The following is a 22,742-nucleotide window of genomic DNA, read 5'->3' as shown; positions in this document are numbered from 1 at the left end:
ATACTGTAACGCTGGAGGAGAGTAGACCAGCCGAACACAGTGAGAATTCAGGGGGGGGGGGGGGCGCTCAGCACTGTCCCTTTCTTGTGCCCAGTTGGGCAGGCAAGATTCGTCTCCGCATGAATGCATGCAGTGGCCTTTCATCAAGACATGGGTAATTGCAATCTACTCCACGATTCCCTGATTCAGAGATGAGATTTACAAATTCTGAATGTATAATTTGAGGCCTTGTTTAGATTCCAAAATGCAAAATGCAAAATTTTTGTAAATCACTTGTATGATGTACTAAATATAGTCAAAAAATAAATCGCATTACACAAATGAGCTGTAAAATTGCGAGACGAATCTAATGAGCTTAATTAGGACGTGATTAGACACTAAATTACTACAGCAATGCTACAGTAAACAAGCTCTAATGATGGATTAGTTAGGCTCATTAGATTCGTCTATTAGTTTACAGACGAGATCTGTAATTAGTTTTGTGATTAGTCTACATTTAATACTTCAAATATTAAAGATTCCCTTCCAAAAACACAAAAATGCAAAATGCAAAATGCAAAGTGAACAAAACACACCTGAGTTTAATCTTGTTCTGGTTGGCATTTAGCTTACATTTTCGGACTTTCAATGAGGCTGATGCAAATAGCTGAAAGAATCGTGAAGCATACGAGATTTGCCCAGTGGTTATGCAACGAGGCATGTTCGGCTGGTCTAGAGTTGGCTTGGTTTGGCTTATTACGATTTATTTCCTCTCACGTAATACTATTCAATCTACCAGTCAAGCACTATTCATTCTACTAGCTGGCCGAAGAGACTCGAGATTGCTGATTGCTGTGACTGACGAAGCCGATTCACCAGAGGACGTGTTCTGTGCTCTGCTCTGTATCAAATGCTTACGGTACAGGTTCTTCAAGAGAAAGAAGACATGCTAGCAATGATGCGCATGGCTCCAAGGTCGAAAAGTGTTTTGTCCTACTGTTCAGAACCCTCTTCTTTTGTACAATTGTATCGTTCAATAACAAAAAAAATCAATATATTCTGCGTGAACCGTTCTTATAAAAAGTGTTTTGTCTGGTGGGTGAGTTCTATCACTCCACAACTCACATAAGTGGTCAGCCATCGTTGGACATTTCTGCATATATACTGCGTGAACCATCTTTGTAAAGAAAACCTACTCAAGTATCGGACCAGATGGAGCACTTGTCATGAACTGAAATGGTAATGCCAGGCTACTGATGCACAAGTGACATCGTTTCTCTACTCTGATTAATTACATCGCATCCTAGCTTAATTATAGGCTAACACGGAGTAGTGATACTAAGAAGCAACCCTTGAAAGAGCCTGATCACTAGCCGAACTACAAGCATCTCTATTGCGTACCAAAACCTAGCTAGCGACGAGAACATCTAAAAGATCAATCTATGATCAATGGATCATGGATCATCCAGCAACTGCAATCAAGTCTAGTAACTATCACGGGCCCGGCATCAGCAGCTGGAGGAGTCGAGGTCGCAGCCGGATCACGGATCCAGGGCTCGCCGGTCCGCGCACCGGCACTTCCAGTTGAGGGGCTTGTAGTCGGTGTAGCTCTCCTGGACCCTGGCGCCGGCGCCGGCGGCCCTGCCGAACGGGCGGGCGCGTCCGGGCTCGGCCTCGCCCCTGCCGCCGTCGACCCGCGGCGCCACCGGCACCTGCACCGCCTCGCACCGCCCGCACGGCGCGCACTTGCCCTCGCACCGCGGCGGCCTCGACCCGATCAGCGACTCCGCCACCGCCACGCCCTTGCCAATCTGCTCGACGTCGCCAACCGCACAACAAGCAACTGGTTGGTTCACATGCGCCATGGCCCGCGCGAGGGAGAATGAGCGGCATGGATGGAACTCTAGCATGGATTGATCCGCAAGAGAGGAAAAATTACTGACCTTTGGTGGATCCTTGGGGGGCAGGAAATGCAGCGCTCCACCTGCAATCAAAGAAAGCGGCACACTCGCATGAGCAATCTAGGAACCAAGGCAGGGGAAAATCAGGGGATCGGGGCAGCTAGGTTGAGTAAGGCAGGCAAAGGATGATCTTACCTTCGGCAGCCTGCAGGCCGTGAGAGGATAGCAGGAGGAGCAGCAGCAGGGATGAGGAGTAAAGCCGGAGTCCCATGGGGCCTGATTGGTTTCAGTACCGGAGGAGCCTGGCTCGCATCGGAGGTGCAGGCTCTAGCTGGCCAGGTTTGCCAGATGCAAGGTGCTTTTGTTTGGTTGCTGTACTCATAGAGCCAGGCTAGTTGGAGCCTTTGCTAGTTGCATTTTTTTCTCTCTATGCACATCTCCCAAGATATTACTGGTGCACCGCGTGAGCTTGGCTCGGCGGAAACAATAGATTTGGCTGCACCGCGAGAGCCTGGCTTGTGAACTCATTTTGCACCCCGCAGGCCAGGCCCACTAGCTAACTCAGGCAACCAATCAGGTCGGGCCTGCACCGCTTGAGCCTGGCTCGCCCGTATACAAGCAACCAAACAGAGAGCTCGAGCAACCAAACAGAGAGCTCGAGCTTGACTGAACGTCGCCTAGCTCTAGCTAGCCACTCTCTGAATGAGGTCGGCAACAGTAGCTGGCGTGCCTACTTATATCGAGCAGAGGGTGCTACAGCGCCAGCATGCTCACTAGTCATTACCATTGCTTTAGCGACGACCAGTTAGACAGAGGTAGCCAAGAAACGTTGCTGCGCTGGGGATGCATTGCAATGCTCATCGCAGCGTGCGCAGATAGGGAATTAAAAGAGGTTCAGGCCTTCACGCTGAGAAACCTGCTACAGCACCACCAGCAGCGAGGCGATGCAGCGTGATCTCACGCGACAGGAAGTCAACCACCGTAATTCTCGCCAAGTCTCCACGCACGGGTTCTCTGTTCGAGAGCCCAAGCCCACAGCAGTCAGCTGGTTCGTTTTATTGCACTGCTGCATGGTGTTGGAGAACAGATTAGCAGGGGTTGTGCTGTGTGGTCCGTCACTACTGGAGAAGTGGTTTAGAAAGAGAGAGATATCTGGAACAACTGGGCCTGTCCGATTGATTTCTGTGGCCTCTCTCTCGCTCTCCTCTTTTTTGGGTGGGCCGAGTTCTTGTTTGGGCCGAGTTCACAAAACACGCACACGGAAATGGCAACAAGGGACGAGGGGGGCAGTTCGGCCTTCGTAGATGGCGGCGGGCAAGGTCGATGGTGGCTGACCGCGGCTGATCAACTTCGTTTGCTCCATGTCAGAATCTGAGGTGTTTACTGAACACAACACTAGCAACTACTGTAACCAAGTAATAGATGATTTACGCTCCTATCTTTCGGATGGGAGGAGAAAAAGGATAGTTGACACATCAATGGGAGGAGAGAAAAAGAATGTTTGACGCATCAGTCTGTTGGACAAGCAAAGGGACAGCAAATTTCACTGCGTTTGTGCAGATCAAGCTGATCTGCAGCATAAGCAAAATCTGGAACATTTTTGTGCAGCATGTACAACTGAGTTCTGACTGAAGTCTGGAACAAAAGCGAGAATACAACAGATATTCTGACCCAAAGTGGGGAAAAATAAGAGAGAGGAACCTAGGCGGCCCAAAATTTGGAGGAAGCGTAGAGACCCAACACACTTTCTTTACAATTGGTTCTACTGCTTTCGTATGTCTCTAATCCTTTTCTTGAGGACACGGATATTTTTCATATGTTTCCTACTTTTTTTTATTGGAAAACTCCCAAGGGAAACCCCTGAAGGGTAAAGGTGCAGCACCCGAACCCTGGGTCGGGAGCACTCCGGCCACTGGACTTTGCCATTGCACCGTGAGCCCCTTCGCTCATATGTTTCCTACTCGACCGGAGTTCATCTAGATAAAGAAGAATCTGGCACCACCTTAGGGCACACATCTTAATAAATAAAATGGTCGATCATGTGAAAGATCACATCAGCGCCATCTGAGTTCAAGAAATAGGTCTTGACCTGTAAAGGAATGGAAACGATGGATTAGTGTTCAGACAGCGACTAATTCATAAGAAATGGAATATTGACAAGTGCATCCATTAGTGAGGAGTACAAATATGAAAAAAAGGTGACATGAAGAATGAGGAAAAAAAACACATACCTGAATTGTGCTATGGGCAAAAAACCTCTGTCTACTTTTCTGGAAGCTAACATCTACCCTTTCCCATGGAAGTCTATTAAGACCTTTGAGCATAACTTCTGAAAAAGAAGAAGAATTTGGTTCAGATAAAAGAACCTCAGTAATCATAAAAATACACAAGATAGCCAATTTAGCAAATACGAAGAATATTTTCAGTCCCACTGTAAACATTTTTTTAAAAAACAATTGCAATTCAAACATTCAGTGATTCTAAAGTAGTCACGAAGATAAATGACATAAAACAGTCATGCATAAATAAATGAAAAAGGTTTCATCCATTTTCAAGAAAGTCATTTGGCAATGAACACCGATGAAGATAGTTCCACCACTTAATTTATATTCTTATTCTCAAAGAAGAAACTATTGCAAATGGATGTGCAATTTCTTCGTCATTCTAAATGTGAGAAAACTTTGTACCATACCTTCCATTTCACTCGTAGTTTTTGCCTGATAAATCATCGCATCTGAAAAATCAACATCCTGAACCTTCGGTTCCTCCACATAAACAATGTGTGGATATCTACCATCGTTTATAAAACTTTTGCGCTGATGCAAAGACTTTTTCAGACACAGAAAACATGTTTAAAAACCCAAATGATCTTAGGGTGAATATATTACCTCAGGAAGCTCATGCTGACGACGTATTGAAGATGTCCTCCAGCCAACGATAACTAATTTGTTAGTCAAGGATATCCTTTTTGTAGTTCATAGTTAACAAATATATAAACTAAAACGGTTTATATGATCTGAAATTTGGCAGCATTTATGCAACAAGGATACAATCATTGCAGACATTGGAGTAAACAACACGACGCTTGAAAGAGCGTAGAGCTGACCTGCAGCATAGGCAAAATATGAAACATGTTACAGCAAAAGAACTAACATCCCCCTTTCGTGAAAAAAGTTGAATTATTTTCATCGCATACATGAAATGGAGATCACCATAATCAGTAACCATCTGTAGAAGGAGCGGTGGTTTCTCATCTTCTACATCTTTCAGGAAAATATGTTTTCCACTTTTCCCAGCAAGCCAAGACATACGATATGCCATCTTTTCCAATTTGTTGGAACCACGTAGAATTGGCATCTGCTAGAGGGAATCAAGAATCAGGTCAGTAATTGTGCACATGTCTTTCAATTCTTGTACTCGTAATTGTGCACATGGCATCTGCTAGAAGGAGATCCATCATTTTGCAATGAAAACAACATAAAAAACATGGCTACAACAGATGCAGCCATGAAACCCAGTAGGCGCTGTACTCCCTGACCCATCACCAAATACAGACCATCTTAAATACTTTCATTTTTGAAGCTACAGCATAAAAAAACTATTATCTTTACTAGTAGTGATAAAAAAAATATTTACTGGTGCCATATTACCAAAAACCATTGTTAAAATTTTGCATCTGGGACTGGAAAAATTAAAAATAAAGACTTACACTAGGTGACAAAGGGAGGAGAAGGTAAAGGTGGAATGAATATGATGAAATAAGCACGTGCAATAGTACAACAGAGCAATCATAACTCATAAGAGCAAAATAAAGAAAATGAGAACATTTTATTTTGTAGGACCTACAGGCACAAATTCATTATAAATAAAGTCATGCATCCAACTAATTACCTTTCTTTACAAAACTCAGTTTATAACGTCACCAGTGTAAAAGGTACTAATAATATATCTTTTCTTCTGAAAAGAACTAATAATATATCCTATGAAAGATCTTTTAAAAAAAAATATATATCCTATGAAAGCAACAGGGGTCATCAGAAGTTTCATAAAAACAAGTAGGATTCTGAGAAAGTAATTCAGTATCAACAACAGTGGTAAAAGCCTTTTAACGTAACTTGTTTGTGTGATCTTGTACCGAGGTGTGGTGTTGCAAAGGTGATGAAGTTAATAGGCTCCAAACCAGCAATTTTGCCTCCAGAATTATGCTGGATACTATGATAGTCAATGACCTGCTTCTCACACTCTTCATGAGGATCTTTTTGTGTGTCTCTCTCATATAATAGTGCAATAGCATATCTTGCAATCAGTCCACCCAATGAATGTGCAACAAAGGAAATCTTGCGAAGCTCTGGTCTACTCTCAACAACAGTGGTCACCTTCATCACACGTAGAAGTAACAGTAAATTCAAAAGGACATGTTGAAGAAAACAATAGGATCTGATGATGATATTGGATAATGTTGTTAATAATGAAAGAAAAGGGCGGAAAATATCCATCGATACAGATTATAGATCATAGATTTTTTATTAGTTTCATAACCTGACATTCTTTCAATGTCAGTTCATCAATAGTTACCTCCTCTGCCAATCTTCTTCCCATCACATCAATTCCATCAAAGGTTCGAGCTGCTGTGTTGCACCCACTGCCTGAGCCACCCAATAAAAATTCCGACTTAGCTGGGTGAAGCAGTCTGAATGAACAGAAGAGTGCTAGTATGGATGTCGAACAATTTTTTGGGATTAAGTAGAGAACTGCTTGCATGCTCTGTAACTTACAGTGAACAACCACATCTTCAGGGTGTTTCTTGATGAAGTGTTTTACCGCAAAGCGCCAGTTTTCTGCACTGCATAGTTGAAAGGGCACATGTTTGTTAAAGGTGTAATTGGGTATCACCTAACAATGATATGTTAAAATCGCCGAAGTTAACTTGTCGAGTTGGAACTATCATAAGGTGAAGCGGAGATTTTATTCTGTCAGAAGATGGCTTCACCATTGCGAATTTGCATTTGCATTTTATTTGTATCCCTACTGCTTCCGAGCATTGCATACAGATGCCGTAAGCCTCGCCAATCACCACTCACCACTACTCTGGTAGGCTGTTTGGGTGCCCCAAGGGGCATGTCCCAACATGACAGTTACAGGCCTCATATTGTCACTCAATGACTACATACACACTGTTTTCAATCCATAGAGGAAACTGGTTCCCATTTCTTCAGAAATAAACATAGTATACGTACTACCGTAGTCCTTGAATAAAGTTTTAGACTTATAGCTGCAATATTCATGTTACTGAACAGTGAATCAATGATTCGGCGTGATCTCAGGGATCTGGGCGTGGACCTACTGCCAACCAATTCGCAACACTATGCTTACAGTATAAGCCTTTTGCCCAAGAATTGCTTCAGTACCAAAAATCTTACACTATGCAAGGCAACCAAATTAGGTCGACTACATGCGGATGCAGATGTTCACTACCACTGCACTGACACTGAAGCTTTCAGTTGATCGAAGTAGAGTTCCAGAACGTGGGTGTAAAACAGAACCAATGATTCGCACAAGAATTGGCCGAGAACTCAAAGCTACTAATACGGTTCGCGCGAATCGCGTGATGGCCACAGCTTCTCTTAGCAGCGGAGGGCAAGCATAATAATAAAGGGAAAAAAAGGGAAGGAAACGAGAAAAGGCAGAGGAGGCAGAAAGAGAAAGATCACCTCCCGACGATCCCATTGACCGTGACGACCAGATGCGAGGGCGTCGGCCTGGTGCCCCCCTCGCCGGCGCCGGCGGCCGACGTGCCCTCGTCCTCGCCCGCGGCGGAGACCGTGAAGCACCCCGGCCGCGGGAGGCACGCCGCCCACAGCCGCCGCCCGCGTCCCCGCCGCTGCCTCTCCTCGTCCCCGCCCTCCCCGCCGCTCGCCATTTCCCCCTCCCTCTGACTCGGCCGTGGGCGCTGGGGGGCTCGGATCCTTTTTTTATAGGCGCGCGCTTGGATTCTGGAAGCCGACCAGAGTACCAGACCAAAGACTTGGAGCAAGTCTGCCGCGGCTGCGAGCGCGAGCGCGAGCGCTGACTGGTTGCCGAGGCGTGGCGCGAGGGCGGGGAGAATTCAACCGACGCTCCCTGCTCCCTGCACAGCGACTGAGAGCGCGGCTTGGCTGCCTCGTGGGGATCGTCCTGCTAGCAGAGCGGTGCCAGCAGCAGGGGTGACCTGTGTGGCTGCGTCCCTTCTTCTAGTGGCCGCTCCGCTTTCCCTTTTGGTCCGGCGGGCGGCGGAGGCTCATGATGCGCCGCCGCCATCGCCGTGGCATCGCACCAGCGACGGAGACGGATCTAGGAAGCATGCCGCCTTTTGTTACGTGTAGCAATATATGGAAAGGCCTGGCTAGGTGCACTAGACCCATGCGAGGTGCTCATCCGCTTGCTCGGTTGCTTTCCAGCCACGCTTGCTGCATTTTCACGCACGGCATTTCCATAACTGGGTAAAGTTATTACTCCAGATACTGTCACCTGATAGAGTGATACGAGTAGTAGTTAAACTCGCAAGTTCCCGTCAAAAGTTAAAACTCGCAGGAAGAGCAGCAGCATCGAAAGGTAACCACGGCCCTGTGTTTGTGATTCATCAGCCGTTGGCGTCGTTCCTCCCAATCATCTGGAATAATTGGCAGGTATGACCATCGGCCGAGGAGCACCTGCCACACGCTCACACCTGATTGGTTGGTAAGCGACCTTCACCCGTTGACCGCGACTGTCAAGGTTACAAAAATACAGAAACAGGCACGGCAAATGCAGGCCACAGAGTCAGAAGCGCGCAACCGCCGTACCGAATCTAGAAGGGCGTGTGTTCCAGAAACAGAGGGCGACGTTGAAACCAGTCCTTGCTTGACTGATTAGGCTGGTAAACAACAACCTTTCTTTTCTCCCTTTTGTTCTCTTCTCTAGAAGGGGGCGGCAATTTCGACCCAACGCAGCTCCACGCCCCGGCCAAACCTGACGAATGCATCCACGTAACTAACGGTCTGGAGCTTTCTGAAAGAAATTTCAGAGTAAGATAATAATCTTAAAATGGGTTCATGACGAGAGGCGCCGGCCTGACCTTGTTGTAACTGACCAAGTTTAGCGGTCGGCGACCTTGACGGCAACGGGATCGCTGCAGTAGGGGCAGTTCCCGAACAGGACATCGAAGGACCTGCCAAGCACGACGCAAAGCGCCTCATGAGAACAGACGACCAGATGATCCAACACAGAAAGCAAAGCAAAGCTCTGGGGGTTCACTCGCACGTACTGCCTCGTCGTGGTGATGGAGCGGAGCCAGTCCCTCAGGCAGACGGAATGCAAGGCTCGGCTGCAGCTGGGGTTCTCGCACGTGTAGTCGGTCGCGCACCCGCTGTGTGCCCCGAGCTCGTCATCTGGATCAGAGGAGCGAAGACGCGAGCATTGCGGTGATCAGGATTCAGGGGCGAGGCTACAGGCGGAAGGGGTTGCGTACAGGTAAATCTGCTCACCGACTGGCAGGTGCTTGGCGTAACATATCCCGCAATCAGCTTGCTCGTCGTCTCTGACGCTACTGACCGAAGGTGGCGCAGGCAGTGCAAAATCCAAGACGCCCGCCAAGTTTTCATGAAATTTCTTCTTTGTGTCCCTGATAGTGTAAAAGCATCAGTAATTATATATCACACTCGGGAATTTCGATTACCCATTCCTAGTCTACTACTAGTAGCTAGTATAAACCAATGTATCTGTTTTACAGGAAACAGTTATTCATGCAGCAGAGTTCAATTTTGGCACATGTTACCTTCGCAGACTCAGTGAAGATAATTAAATGCAAAGAAAATACAATAATATATGGGAGAAGATACCGGATGTTTGGCACATGTTGCCTTTGCAAGTTCAATTAAAACATTTGTAAAAAAGCAATACTACATCCTTAATAAGAGTTGTGCACAGTGCGATGCAGAAGCATGTGAACATACCATGTTTTGCGATTTTTTCTCCAATTCATGATGAGCCGATCAAGTTTGCCATCTGCACCCAAGAAACGACACCTGAAAAAATGGTGATGCATGTAACCATGGTTGGCTTGGAATGGAGTCTTGAAAACTGGCCTTACTCTGGTAAGGAGCTGGGCTTGTGTGGGTCAACATGCAGTAAAATATAGCAATCATCACCTGGTGATGTCAGGCAACATATGGTAATTTAAGCAAAGATAAATAATAGTAAACAACAGTTACTTCCAAACTAACAAGGAAAATACCTAAAGCTAAAAGGCAATGGGACATAGCATAGGTCGGCTTTGTTGCATCAACCACCCAAAGGACCTTATCAATCTCATCCATTGTAGACCAAAACTCTTGTAACATCTTCAAGTGCTGGTTGTGTCAACCAAATAAGAAAGAACAGAACAGCATCATAAAAGGTAATCTCAGTGAATAGAATGCCCATGTGATTTAAGGAATAAGAAAAGAAGTACACCAACCTCTTCAAACTGGCAAATAACATCTTTCAGTCTTGAGCTTTTCGACCACTGTATTTTCGGGAGGTAAGGTACTTCCTGTTAAGCGAGACAAGTTAAATCATACGGCATGCATCATAGTGGAGTTCCTGCCATTGCACAATATACAGAAGAAACATTCTTAGTTTACGGAAATACAGAGTTGGAGACTGACTGCAGTGATTGAAGGGGGACTTGCAGGATAGCCCATGGGCAGTGTGATCTCCAGTAAATGAATCCGTCCCTTATCATCCCTGGCAGATACACCATAAGCCATAATTTCATATAATGGATTCGAATTAAACAAATTCTCAATTGAATATTGCTACACTTGCAATTGTTGTCCCTATGCATTATTACAATGTTCAGGCAGGTATCTGACACAACCTTTTTAGAGCAACTAACAAACTTCAGTAAGTAATTCATGCGCAGGCCTCAGCTCAAGGGCGGATACTTTTATCCCAAACAATCGGTGCAGTAAATGTATAAATGGCAATCACTACTTAAAGCCGATTGGCAGCAGAAGAGGGTAATCCTCCTTACACGACGCGGAAGGTGAGACAGGACACCCCATCATCCCCTGTGGCGCTAACCACCCGCTCCCACCCGATCTCTTCGATCTGCACGCGCGAACGACCAATGCGAAAACGAACGCGATGTCACCAACCCCGCACATGGGGAACGAGAAACGCGAAAAAAAAACGATTTACTCGTGGGTGCTGTCGGCGCAGGCATTTCGCCGAGCGGCTGGCGAACCTGAGCGAACACGGAGCTGCAGAACGCGGCCGGCCGCCGCGGTGGTGGCCCCACTGCCGCCTGCGCATCCTGCCGAGCATCCGTGTAGGCCTCCTCGCCCGCCCGCGCTTGCGACGTCGCGGGTGCCCGCGAGAGCGTGGCCGGCAGCTCCATTCCTCGAACCGAACTGGCGGCGGAACCGAGCTCGCCGTCCAGAAAAGTGGCGGTTCACGGCAGGCCCGGCAGCGGCCCAGAGCACCGAGCCGACGGCCCGGTTTTTCTCGAAGGCTGAACTTAAAGGGCCTGCGGTCCACAAGACAGCCCAGCTCGGTACGCTCATCATTCACAGCCCAGTTCACCAGACGGGGCACCGCCGCCTCCCGGAAACCCAACCCATGCGCCGAGGGCACCGCCCGCCGCCATTGCGACGGTTCGTCACCCTCTCCGCCGCGGCGAAGGACGGAGCTACGGTGGAGACGCTCTCCCCGTCTCTGCCCGCCAGCCGGCGGCACCGCCTGATCATGTTACTGGTAAGTACGCCCCCGCTAGTGCTCAATCCAGCCTCGTTTTCTTTCCTTGTTGCGTACTCCCTCCGTCCCAAAAAAAAAATCTCATTTTCTGAGAAGTCAAATATTTTTAATTTTGACTAAATTTATATAAAAAAATTGCTAACATTTGTGTCTCTAAATTGATGTAGTGTAAAAATATATTACATGATTTAATATAAAGATACATATGTTGTAATATATATATTAGTACTATTTTATATAAATTCGGTTAAAGCTAGAATTGTTTGACTCCTCGAAAAATAAAATTTATATTTTTTTAGGACGGAGGAAGTAGATTCTGAAGTGGTGTGCCCAGATTGAATGCATGGCGCGTGTAGAATCGAGGGAATTTGGGATCTTAGCGCTATGGAAAATAAATGGCGCCACTGATGCGATCAATCACGTTGCAGACTCCATACAAAATGTGATCCCATGGTGGCTGCAGAGTTTAGCTCGTCGAGAAAACTCGGCAGATAGGCTGCTATGTAGAATGCCATTCTGTGCTCTATAGGTGAAAAACCAAATGTACAACAAAATCTTCTGATACTTGCTAAAAAAAACAAAATCTTCTGATACTAGAACTTGAATGCCGACGAAATAAAATGCACATGTTTTAAAAAAAATGATGAAGCCTGAGTGGTACTATCAGTATCACATTATATTAGACAAACGAGCTAGATCGTGCAAATTATTCAAACATGTAGCAATCAGTTATCCATCTGTCAGGTCACGCATACAACCACAAAAGCAAAAGCACACCACCACAATGTGGAGTACGACCTAAAGCAATGTTCATGCATGTAAGCATAGAGGGCACAGATATAGTAGCACCTGCAACAAAATAGTTAAGCATGGCCTCCTTACAGCTCATGCATGCGGCACACAACATTAGATAGCTAGCCAAGTCTTCAGTACTTCTGACACTTGGAACCATTAGTGTTTAGCTGGTGTGAAATGGCGATAGTGGCGCTAGCCGAGCCGGTACAGCCCGCCATCGTTGATGAAGTGCCCGTCCATGTAGAAGGCCCCAGTTGGGTGGTACCCGTCCATCATCAGGTGGTGCATTTCCTCAGATGGTTTCCAGTGCCGCTTCCGCTGGTTGATGAACCAATTGTTGATCTGCTTCAGGTCCAGCCCAGTCGACTCTGCAAGCGCCACCTTCTGAGTCTCCTGCTTGAGTAAATGAGGAGTGAATTCGCGTCCTCAAAAAATATAAAACGGATGGTTCAACACATATGTTGGAATAGTGACAGGACATAAAGGCTATGCCATGTACAATGGATCTCAAAAAATGAAGAAATGAAACAAAAATATCCAAGTGAAAGCTCCTCAAATTAATGTTTGTTCACTTAAAACCCTGAACATGAAAAAATTACCTTTGTATCCTCACACTTGTGCATGTGAACTCAATGGGAACTCATTTTATCTGTAAGGTTTCATATTTCTTCAGATAAATTTAGTTGCTTAACTTTAATGCCATTTAACAACTTTGTGAAAGTACCAGAATGACTTAAATAAGGTGAATAATATGTTTAATTAGCAGTCACTCATCAACATTAGACTTCAGCATATTTTGATCCACATATAAATGCCGATATGCAAATTAGGGAATACTTGGGATTTGCTAAATGTGTTTTACGTACGCTTCCCTTTGAATTATCCTGTGACATAGCAATCAGTGAAGTGATTACATTGAATTTAATTGGCCCTAAAAACTGCAAGTAGACTATAGCTTCTGAGTCATGCACATCGCCCTCGAGAATAAAAATGGAAGCATAGAAACAAGACGTACTGAGGGGTAAGGCCATTTGTAGTGCAGATCCCACCAGCTAAGGAGCTGCTGGCGAGCCTCCTTAGGGAGCTTTCCTTTCTTCTTCTTCTTTGACAGTTCTTGCTTGAGAGAACTCAGATAGCCACTGTACTTCTTCAGAAGGTGGTGCTTGAGCTCTTGGTCTACACCATGTGCATCGAGCTCTGTCTCTCCTCCACTACCTTCTTGATCCTCCTCCGAAGAGCCTTCAAGCATAACACATGGAACTGTTAGCCATGATGAATAAGTGATCAAACGGCATCCACAGTCAGATTTATTAAAACATCTAACTCCCACAAGTACTGAGTATATCTACTAACAAAAAATACATCATCGATATATGCAAGACAATTAACAGTAGTTTCTATATGCTGTAGTTAAACAAAACCAGAGAACAATTATAACTTTATGGATGTCAAGTGTGATGCCACACGATAGAGTAGCATTCCAATCTGTATCTATATAAAAAAAATAACACCCAACTCCCACGCGAGTTCAGTCTTGGGAAATTTGCAATTTTCATTGATATTATTTTTTAGGACAATGGCAGGTACTCTGCCTTTTCCTTAAAGTAGAGTAGCAAATATGTCCACGTAAAGCCTAGGCAAGTTGCCAGGCAAAAGGAGCTACAAATTCAGGAGCTGGCTGATTGATATAGTCCACCTATCTATCACCTTCAGCTTATCCATTGGAGTGCATACATTTGCATACAGGTGCATCTGCAACTTTTTAGTTTGTGAACTAGTACTAGTGCATTCCAAAAAAAAAAATCTAAAGAAATATTGATGTTTCTCTAAATACTAATGTGTTTATGTGATATATATTATTTATACTGTCCATAAAAGAGTTATTGCAATTGTAGATGCAACCACTTGTCTTTTCTGAAGTCCACAGATGTGAGCATGTGTTTTATTTCTTTTGCATTTGCATATTTAACTATTGTGTTACAGAATAGGTACAAACGCGCCATATACACTTATTTTTTTGCCAATTATCTACCAACATCTCGATGACAATCAATCAGGAAGTGATGTAGAAATAATCAACAGAACACAGGTTAAAGACTTGAAATAAAATGTTTCCCTATGTAAGAGCACATGAGCAAAAAAGAAGGAAAATGAATTATCTTCTCCAATGTTGCCTGATCAATGACGTAGCAAAGTCTTTATTTACACAACAAGACAGGAGCACTGCCCTTCATTTCGAAAAAGGAATTAGAACTCAGCATATAGCTAGGTTGCCAGCCTTGAGGATTATAAAAGTTAACATAATTTGCACTTAAAAAAAGAGAAAAGAACACAAATGATTATTTGATGCTCCATCAAGTTCACCTTCCTGGCACAAATTCTTTGATTGTGGGGCCAGATGCTTTATGTTGCTGTAACTACTACGGATGCAATTCAGACTAATAATAAAACAAAAAATGAAACACCAAATAGTAGATTTATTAGGTGGGGGAGGGTCTTTTCTTCATTCTAAAGCACATTTGAGCATGAAGCAGCAAAGACAAGCTAGCCACACCCCATGTTTTAAGAGTAGCAATGGTGAATTATGAACTTGAAAACTGTAATGTTCATTTTTTATCATCTAAAGAAGAATCATTTTTAGAAGGTGTGAACTCCCCTCCTTTCAACCATGTGCCTGCGACCATATGTAATGACTACATTTTTTCAAATAATTATGAACAAGGCTTTCTTAATTGTCACTTATCATGAATTATATTTAGAAGTTGCTTATATATATGGACTTGACCTGTTAACCAAATGAACCTGCACAAACTATGGAGGCTCTCTATAGCTTCCAAGAAATGGATTAAGGTTATTCGGGGACATGTCTACTGTAGAATACTGTTGACTTATTGATGGATCAGCTGATGGTTACCCATGTGCAGTATAGTATATGTGTACCTTGTGGTAGTTAACCTTAAATGTACATTCCAGACCCAAAGGGATGAAGCACAGTTTGTCTTTTGTGTGGATGCTGCCGTTCCAGACTATTCAGCCTAGAAAGTTGAGAGAATTGAGCAACAGAACCTTCCTATAAGCTGCAGTAGTAGGTTTTTATTTTCTCCAGAAAACCAGCTGATGAGTGTATACATATGTTTACATAAAGGAAACAAATGCGCCGCATGTTTGCATCCTGACAGAGGTTAAAAAATATTTCATTTTTGAAAAATAGCTTTTGACCGCATGATGCTCATTTTCCTTCAAGTTACTTATTAGGGCAGAGACTAGACTAGTAAGATTTCACAACTGGAGTAGTAAACAACCATATGTTTACTAAAAACATCTACAAATGTGTGCCATTGTCTTTAAGACAAAGATAGAACAACCATTTGTTCACTAAAAACACATTGCCATTGTCTTTAAGACAAAGAGAGAACAACCATTTGTTCACTAAAAACATGTTGCCAGCCAATTAGGTTGCAGTAAAAAGGGCGTACCCAGTGCGGTAGGCTTCCCGCACTGTGCGGGGTCTGGGGAAGGATTGTTTTTAAGCCCCAAGCCTTACCCACACAAATGTGCAGAGGTTGAGGCTCGAACCCGGGACCTTCCGGTTACAGACGGTAGGCTCTACCACTGCACCAGGCCCGCCCTTCCCAACTAGGATGCAGTACCCCCATGAAATTATTTTGTCATATTACTTGTTTACGACACAAGAACTTTGTGGGGATTTGGGATACGTTGATGGCCTTCATGGAAATGAGAAAAATAAAAAGGAATCCTGGTGTATTGCTGCTTGTGTTACATCAATCTGAAAACCAACAGGAAATAGAAATATGCACGGAAACTCAAGTACTGCAGTTTGATGCAAGAAAGGAGGAAATTAATAGAAATGCGCACAGAAACTCCAGTAGAGCAGTTATGATGCAACTGCAGAAATAGAAGGAACTCGATGAAGACTTTCATGTTAGTTCTAGTACAATAATCTATGAAATTGTCTTGCCGTAGAAATCCTTATGGAGCCATTCCAAATGTTTTGAAATTGATACATCTAAATCCCTTGATTTCTTTTTCTTGTTTGCAAGAGATAATATCAAACAAATAAACATTTAAAGCAAATGAAGAACAAGAACAATTAGGGCCAATTTCTACATGCATTAGTGGTGGAAAATAAAAAAAATGCAGAGCTCAGTATGGTGTACATGGTAAAGAACCTTATCACAATATCATATGTGATCCTGAACATTCAGATAAATAAAATAAGGATGCATGATTTTTTTAAGAAAAAACTAATGAGAAACAAGTGAGTGCATAATACTGTACTTAACAGTGATGAGCATAAAATCTGAAAAGGGACACAAAAAATGGAACCAGCACGTTCAGCAATGCGACGCAAATGGTCATCCAAGAAAATTCTAAATGACTGAGATGGAAAAGCCAGGTGGTAAATTCATAGTTCTTTTTTCTCCAGACGCATTGTCTTGTCCACTGGCGTTCCAATGTAAAATCAGTCAGCTCTTTTTTATCCTTTCGTTTGTATTTTGTTCGCTTCCAGTATCTTTTTTTGGTGTTACCTCGAGACAAAGGGAACTCGTGATACCTCTGTCCCTTTGCTTTTGCATGGATTTGAAAGAATGCATGCAGCCAAGAATCTTGGGGTACAGATGCAACATCAGTCGGAAAAAAGCAATGTTGTTTTGCGATTAATTGAATGTGTTGTTTGTTATCTCCATTAACTGACAGAAATTATCTATATTTTGCATAGTAAAAGAGAAACACAAGAGGACGGTCAACCAAGGTCAAAGAACAGTTGAAGCTGTGAAGAAATGAGTTGACAGCTGAAAAATGCAGACGCAGCTGAAAAAAAGCATCCAATGTCCTTTGACCACCATTATTTATGAGAGAGAATGCACGGAGAGAAGTCTATGGCTGTGTTAGTTGCAAAATCTTTCTCTCCAAACTTCACTATTCACCTATCACATCAAATCTTTTGCCTCATACATGGAGTAATAAATGTAGGTAAATAAAAAAACTAATTGCATAGTTTTGATGTACGTTGCGAGACAAATCTTTTGAACCTAGTTAGAACCTAGTTAGCCTATGGTAGGACAATATTTACCACAAACAAACGAAAAGTACTACAGTGTGCTACAGAATCCGATGTGACCCTTTTTACCACCTTTTTGCGGATCTAAGAGTCTGTTTAGATGAAATACAAAAACTTTTTGCGTTGAAATCTTACTAATTTGAAGTACTAAATGAAGTCTATTTATAAAATTTTTTGCACAGATGGGTTGTAAATCGCGAGACGAATCTAACGATGCTAATTAATCCATAATTAATTAATAATTAGCGGATGATTACTGTAGCACCACTGTTGCAAACATGAATTAAGTAGGCTCATTAGATTCGTCTCGCGATTTACAGCTCATCTATACAAAAAATTTTATAAATAGACTTCATTTAGTACTACATGTATGTGTCGAAACATTCGATGTGACAGTTTTTTATGTTTAAGGGGTGAGAACTAAACAGGGCCTAAACACAGCCTATCACAAAATACATGAACATGTCTTGGTAGTAGAGATCGTAGACGCGTATATATTATATAAAGATCACACATCCATTGCTGGAGAGATCTCTCACATCAAATAATGGGGGCTGTGCTTGCACTTGCCTAACCGTTTCTATGGTTCTCGAGGCACACAGACCATTTTGTCCACTGCACGGGTCAGAACACAAAAAACCGAGCCACATGTCTGGCTATGCATTAATTAACATATTCATTTTTCTGAGGCCTTCATAAAAACTTTTAGCGCAGTAGCACTATTCATGTTTCTTCAAGTCATTTGCAGTGTTTTTGCCCTGAGCTTGCAGCTTGGCCTTGTTTGGATGTGCTAGATTTCTAGCACGCACACATCCCGAAAAAAGAATCTCGCATGCATGAAGCATTAAATGAAGTCAATTTGCAAAATCTTTTTAGGGATGGGTGTAACTTTTCACGATGAATCTAATGACGAATCTAATGACGGTAATTAATCGATAATTAGCTACAATGATGCTACAGTAACCATCCTCTAATCGCACGGGAAAAGGTCTCATTAGATTCTTCAGGGTCACTAGCACGGGGTTCTGAAGTTGGTTTTGTAAACTGAATTTGTTTGACACCATAATTAGTGATCAAAATTTATTACTATTCACTAGCGCTACCATTCTTTCCAAACCAAACAAGGCCCTTGCGAGGCCTTCATAAAAACTCTTAGTGCAGTAGCTTCTAATTAGGGCAAGAATTATAGTTCTCGCCGATTGCCGGCTAAGAGACGCTGACTCGGCGGTAGGCTCCGCATGCATTTAATGCACGGCCGTGAGAGTGGCGTGCCTCTCAGCCGGCTCTGAGCGGGCGGATAGCGAGACGCCCGCTCGCCTCTCTCTCCACTGCCACGGGGGATCCAGCCGGCTCTCCGCCGGCCCACAATACTTGCTCTAAGTCAGATGGCAGCTTCTCACCTACATGGAGCATGTGCTCCAGCAATCACTGTGTTCGACATGCTGGAGCCGGAGTGGTGTGAGAGAAAAACACTGTTCAGCAGGTTAGAACTGGAGTGGTGTGAAAGAAATACTGTTCAGCAATGAAGTGATTGTGTTGTTGTGGTACTAGCACTAGCAGTGCTGCAGTGCCGAAGTGAACACTCCGTGCGAGAAACTGTGGTAGTACGAGTAATTACTATAGCCTCGTGATAGGTCATTAGAAAGGCTCTGCCCGGGATCGTCTCGATGCACCTGATAAGCACATTTTAAAATTAGTAGTGAAGACTAAGATGCCGACGGGCAGATCTGTAGTGTCCTGTGTTGGGAATGCATCGAGATGATGCAAACCATGCACATCTGGAAGACCACACCACACAACAAGAGATTCTAGGACAACAGGTAGCTTCATTTCTTGAGTGGGAGAAAGATGACAAGAATGTTGTGGTCTGGCCTTCAGGCTACTAGCTTGCGTGACAGATGGGGGATGGATGACTCTCTCTCTCTCTCCTCTCTCTCTCAGAGAGTGTGTACTTGTTTCACTGACATACGGCAGTGAGACTCCTCGGCCATGAACTGTTGCTTGCACGATGCACAGTACCGTGCCCCTTCCCCCAAACCCTAGAACAAAGGAAGGGCTCCGTAATTCCCTCAGGTTTCCCATCATGGGAAAAGATGGGTGCCTGAACCAGGAACTACTCGCAGTCACATGCACATATATTCCATTGGAAATGGAATCAAATGGAGGACGAACACGGCATCGCATCCATGACAACAGCCAAAGGCAAGTAAAATATCAGATCAGCTGAAGCCAAGGGAGATTTTAGGACCCTTATCCTAATAGCAGCGCGGGATTGCAGCGGAAAAAAAAGAAGGGGTGTACCGGATGGAATGGGTGAAAAAGAATCTAAAAGAATCTTACTATTTTATAGTATTAAATAAAATCTGTTTATAAATGTTTTTTGACAGCTAAGTGTTTTTTCGCGAGACGAATCTAATGAGCCTAATTAATCGATGATTGGCTACAGTGATGCTACAGTAATCATTCGCTAATCATAGATTAAGATACCTCATTAGATTCGTCTCGAGACGACACCCCTGCAGTTAGTTTTATAATTAATATTTATTTAATACTTCTAAATACTAAAAAGTTCCGGGACTTAAAAAAAGTCCCCGGAACCAAACATCACCTCAGAGCTATCTGTGTGCTAGATCGACTGATGGAGCTGCACTGCTGCACATGGGTGAGGACTATTCCTTTCCAGCAGAAGCAAAGATCGATGGAAGCCTGATGGAAGAATCTCACAGATGCATGGCCAGGAACAGCAAGCAGGGAGAAGAATCTTGTGGAAACCCCTTGTTAGGAATGCTGCCACATTAAAACATCAAAGGCACGGACATGTCATTCATGGGCAGCCAGCCATACCCAGACATGCATGCGTAACAAGATGCTCTTAAAAAAAAGGCAACTATGCAGATGCCAAATCGCTGGTAAATCACAACATTTTTGTTCTTTTTAAAGATGCAAATCAACAGCATATGCTAAACCAAGACCAAGACAGCAGACAAGAAGATGAGGAGCAGGAGCAGGAGCAGGCAACCAACAATCTCTATACCAGAGGAAAGGATATTGCGCAGCGATCTGCCGGAGATGGAGAGCGAGCTGAGCTGCGACTCCACCCTCCGCATGAACTCCATCGCCTCCTGCAGCGGCCTCGTCAGCTCCTCCCTGAACTTCACCAGCATCTCATGGTATGCCTCCTGCACAGAAACCAGATGAACAAGCCTCGAAGAGCAAAGACTGACGCGTCCTTTCTCTGAAGACATTGTTTGTTACTAGCTGATGGATAGCTCACCATGAACTGATCCAGCTCCGGTTCCGTCGCGGCGCCGAGCCCGCCGAGCGCCGTGCGCTGCCGGGCTTCCAGCTCCTGCGCCATCGCCGTCAGCCTCGCCGACACCTCCGGCGGCGCCCCAACCTGCAAGCACCCAAAACCAAAAGTTCTGAACACTATAGATGCCCATGTCTACATGAGCAGCGTGCATAAACTATAGCATGCTATGTAAAAGCAAGCAGAAAGCTTGCATGCTCCATGCTTCACATCAGATGTAGGAGAAACTTCTCGAGCAGAAGCAGGAGCAGGAGCAGGATCGGAGCAGCTGCTGCAGCGCTACTGTTAGACTGTTACTAATATAGGTCTTGCCTTCTGGCACTCGAGGTAGGCTGCGAGGAGCGAGTAGTAGTGCGGGTGGGAGATGATCTTGGCCTTGATGGCCTCGACGTCGCCGGCGTAGAGCGACGACGACGAGGGCTCCTTCGCCTTGATGCACGCGTCGAGGAGGCTGCCGCCGTTGGCAAGCTGCAGCACCGGGTTGCCGTCGCTGGCGCCGCTGTGTACGGTGGCAGCCGTGTTCAGGGTGAGCGGCAGCCCCGCGCTCGGCGGTGGCTGCGGCGGCGGCGCGACGACGGCGCTGAGGGAGGATCCCCACGGGTGGTTGTGGTGGTGGTGGTGCTGGCCGTGGCCGTAGCCGTGTCCGCCGCTTGCGCCAACTCCAAAGTGGTGGGTGATCTCCTCCATGGGAGTGGGCGGATCTCCAGTGAAGTAGTGGTGCAGCGATGGAGCTCTCCGCCCACTGTCTCCGCTCCTGCGCAAAAGGGAGATGGCCTGGAGATGAGATGAAGTTCTTGGGGCGAGGGAAAGAGGAAAAGGGTTCGGGGTTTGGGGGAGGAGAGGGAAAGGAGGATGCCTGGAGCCTGGAGGTAAGGTATGTCTTCTCTCTCTGTGCTATCATTGAGGGACCGAGGAAGGGAGAGATATACAGGAGGGAAAAGGCTGGAAGCCAATGCACCTGCCTTTGGAGAGAGACAGTGCAGTAGTGTAGAGTGGTGTTTGTGGGGGTCTTCTTTTTCAGGTCAAATCAAAGGCTTAGAGTGGCTTTCTATGGAATTTCTAGGCTGCGTTTAGTTAAAAAAAAATTTGCGCAGTATCTGTCACATCGAATTTTTGGATATATATAGAGCATTAAATACAGTTAAAAAAATAACTAATTATGTAGTCTAACTGATTCCTACGAGATGAATCTAATGATGCTAATTAATTTATAATTAAATATTAATTGTTAAATAATAACAAAATGTGCTATAGTAGTCAAATCCAAATTTTATCACCAACTAAACACCCTAGCTTGTGTGGACGGAGACAAGCTGTTGGATGCGTCTCCGTTTTTTTCATTATATAAAAACGTCAGGGTGCATTCAAAACCACCATGCTCTCTTGTTGGATCATGATCTCTTGTTGGATTACTTTTGAAATCTCCTGTTTATTTTTGCGAAGACGGGAGCAGGAGTTTAGGTGTAACTCAACCCGCAAATTGGTATAGCATCTCCAAGAGTCTTTCTAAAATTTACTCTCTAAATTATTATTTACAGAGTCATTTAAGTAAAAATTATTTTTTATATCCTTGTAGTTTCCAATAGTTTTTCTATATCTTGTATATAGTCATTTTCGCTCTGCACCTTTGAATAGCGAGAAATCCGGAATAGAGTATGTCTATATTTAGATATCCAATTGAAGAAGATGTTAGATGATATTTTCTTACCAAAATCTATATTCATGTAAAATAGGAAATATATAAAGAGTCTTTTGAAGATGATGTAATTAGAAAACCAATATATATATCTGCAGCTCGTTGTATCTTATGATTCAATTTTTCATAAGCAAACTTGCCAACCAAACAATGAATATATGTACATACATAAATGTCCACTAATCTCCTTCATCTCTATCACATGAGCATCTCCAAGAGTCTAGT

General features: G+C 44.2%; 3 protein-coding genes across 3 annotated transcripts; all 3 read right to left on the bottom strand.

Annotated features, from left to right (window-relative positions):
• Nucleotides 1-1,200: 1,200 nt before the first annotated feature.
• Nucleotides 1,201-2,265, bottom strand: LOC120692118 (EPIDERMAL PATTERNING FACTOR-like protein 1). Its single transcript, XM_039975348.1, has 3 exons — nt 2,076-2,265; nt 1,923-1,963; nt 1,201-1,790 (listed from the first exon to the last, which is right to left on the bottom strand). The coding sequence occupies exons 1-3, from the start codon at nt 2,149-2,151 to the stop codon at nt 1,521-1,523; spliced, it is 387 nt and encodes a 128-aa protein (XP_039831282.1). The 5' UTR covers nt 2,152-2,265; the 3' UTR covers nt 1,201-1,520.
• A 1,145-nt stretch (nt 2,266-3,410) lies between these two features.
• LOC120688691 lies at nt 3,411-11,361 on the bottom strand. Its single transcript, XM_039971080.1, has 20 exons — nt 11,125-11,361; nt 10,912-10,988; nt 10,544-10,622; nt 10,354-10,428; nt 10,132-10,246; nt 9,988-10,045; nt 9,851-9,922; nt 9,383-9,519; nt 9,163-9,286; nt 8,819-8,906; nt 7,592-7,986; nt 6,656-6,723; nt 6,456-6,526; nt 5,996-6,256; nt 5,077-5,237; nt 4,931-4,986; nt 4,769-4,821; nt 4,573-4,696; nt 4,112-4,209; nt 3,411-3,969 (listed from the first exon to the last, which is right to left on the bottom strand). Exons 1-20 carry the CDS (start codon nt 11,275-11,277, stop codon nt 3,898-3,900), a joined length of 2,337 nt encoding a protein of 778 aa, XP_039827014.1. The 5' UTR covers nt 11,278-11,361; the 3' UTR covers nt 3,411-3,897.
• Nucleotides 11,362-12,274: 913 nt separating this feature from the next.
• Nucleotides 12,275-21,814, bottom strand: LOC120688477 (homeotic protein knotted-1-like). The gene is made up of 6 exons (XM_039970812.1): nt 21,678-21,814; nt 21,134-21,575; nt 20,786-20,908; nt 20,546-20,690; nt 13,444-13,667; nt 12,275-12,821 (listed from the first exon to the last, which is right to left on the bottom strand). The coding sequence occupies exons 2-6, from the start codon at nt 21,506-21,508 to the stop codon at nt 12,621-12,623; spliced, it is 1,068 nt and encodes a 355-aa protein (XP_039826746.1). The 5' UTR covers nt 21,509-21,575; nt 21,678-21,814; the 3' UTR covers nt 12,275-12,620.
• Between the last annotated feature and the right edge of the window lie 928 nt (nt 21,815-22,742).

Source organism: Panicum virgatum, chromosome 9N (assembly GCF_016808335.1).
Source record: "Panicum virgatum strain AP13 chromosome 9N, P.virgatum_v5, whole genome shotgun sequence".
NCBI lineage: Eukaryota > Viridiplantae > Streptophyta > Magnoliopsida > Poales > Poaceae > Panicum > Panicum virgatum.
This window is presented reverse-complemented; position numbering and strand designations above follow the sequence as displayed.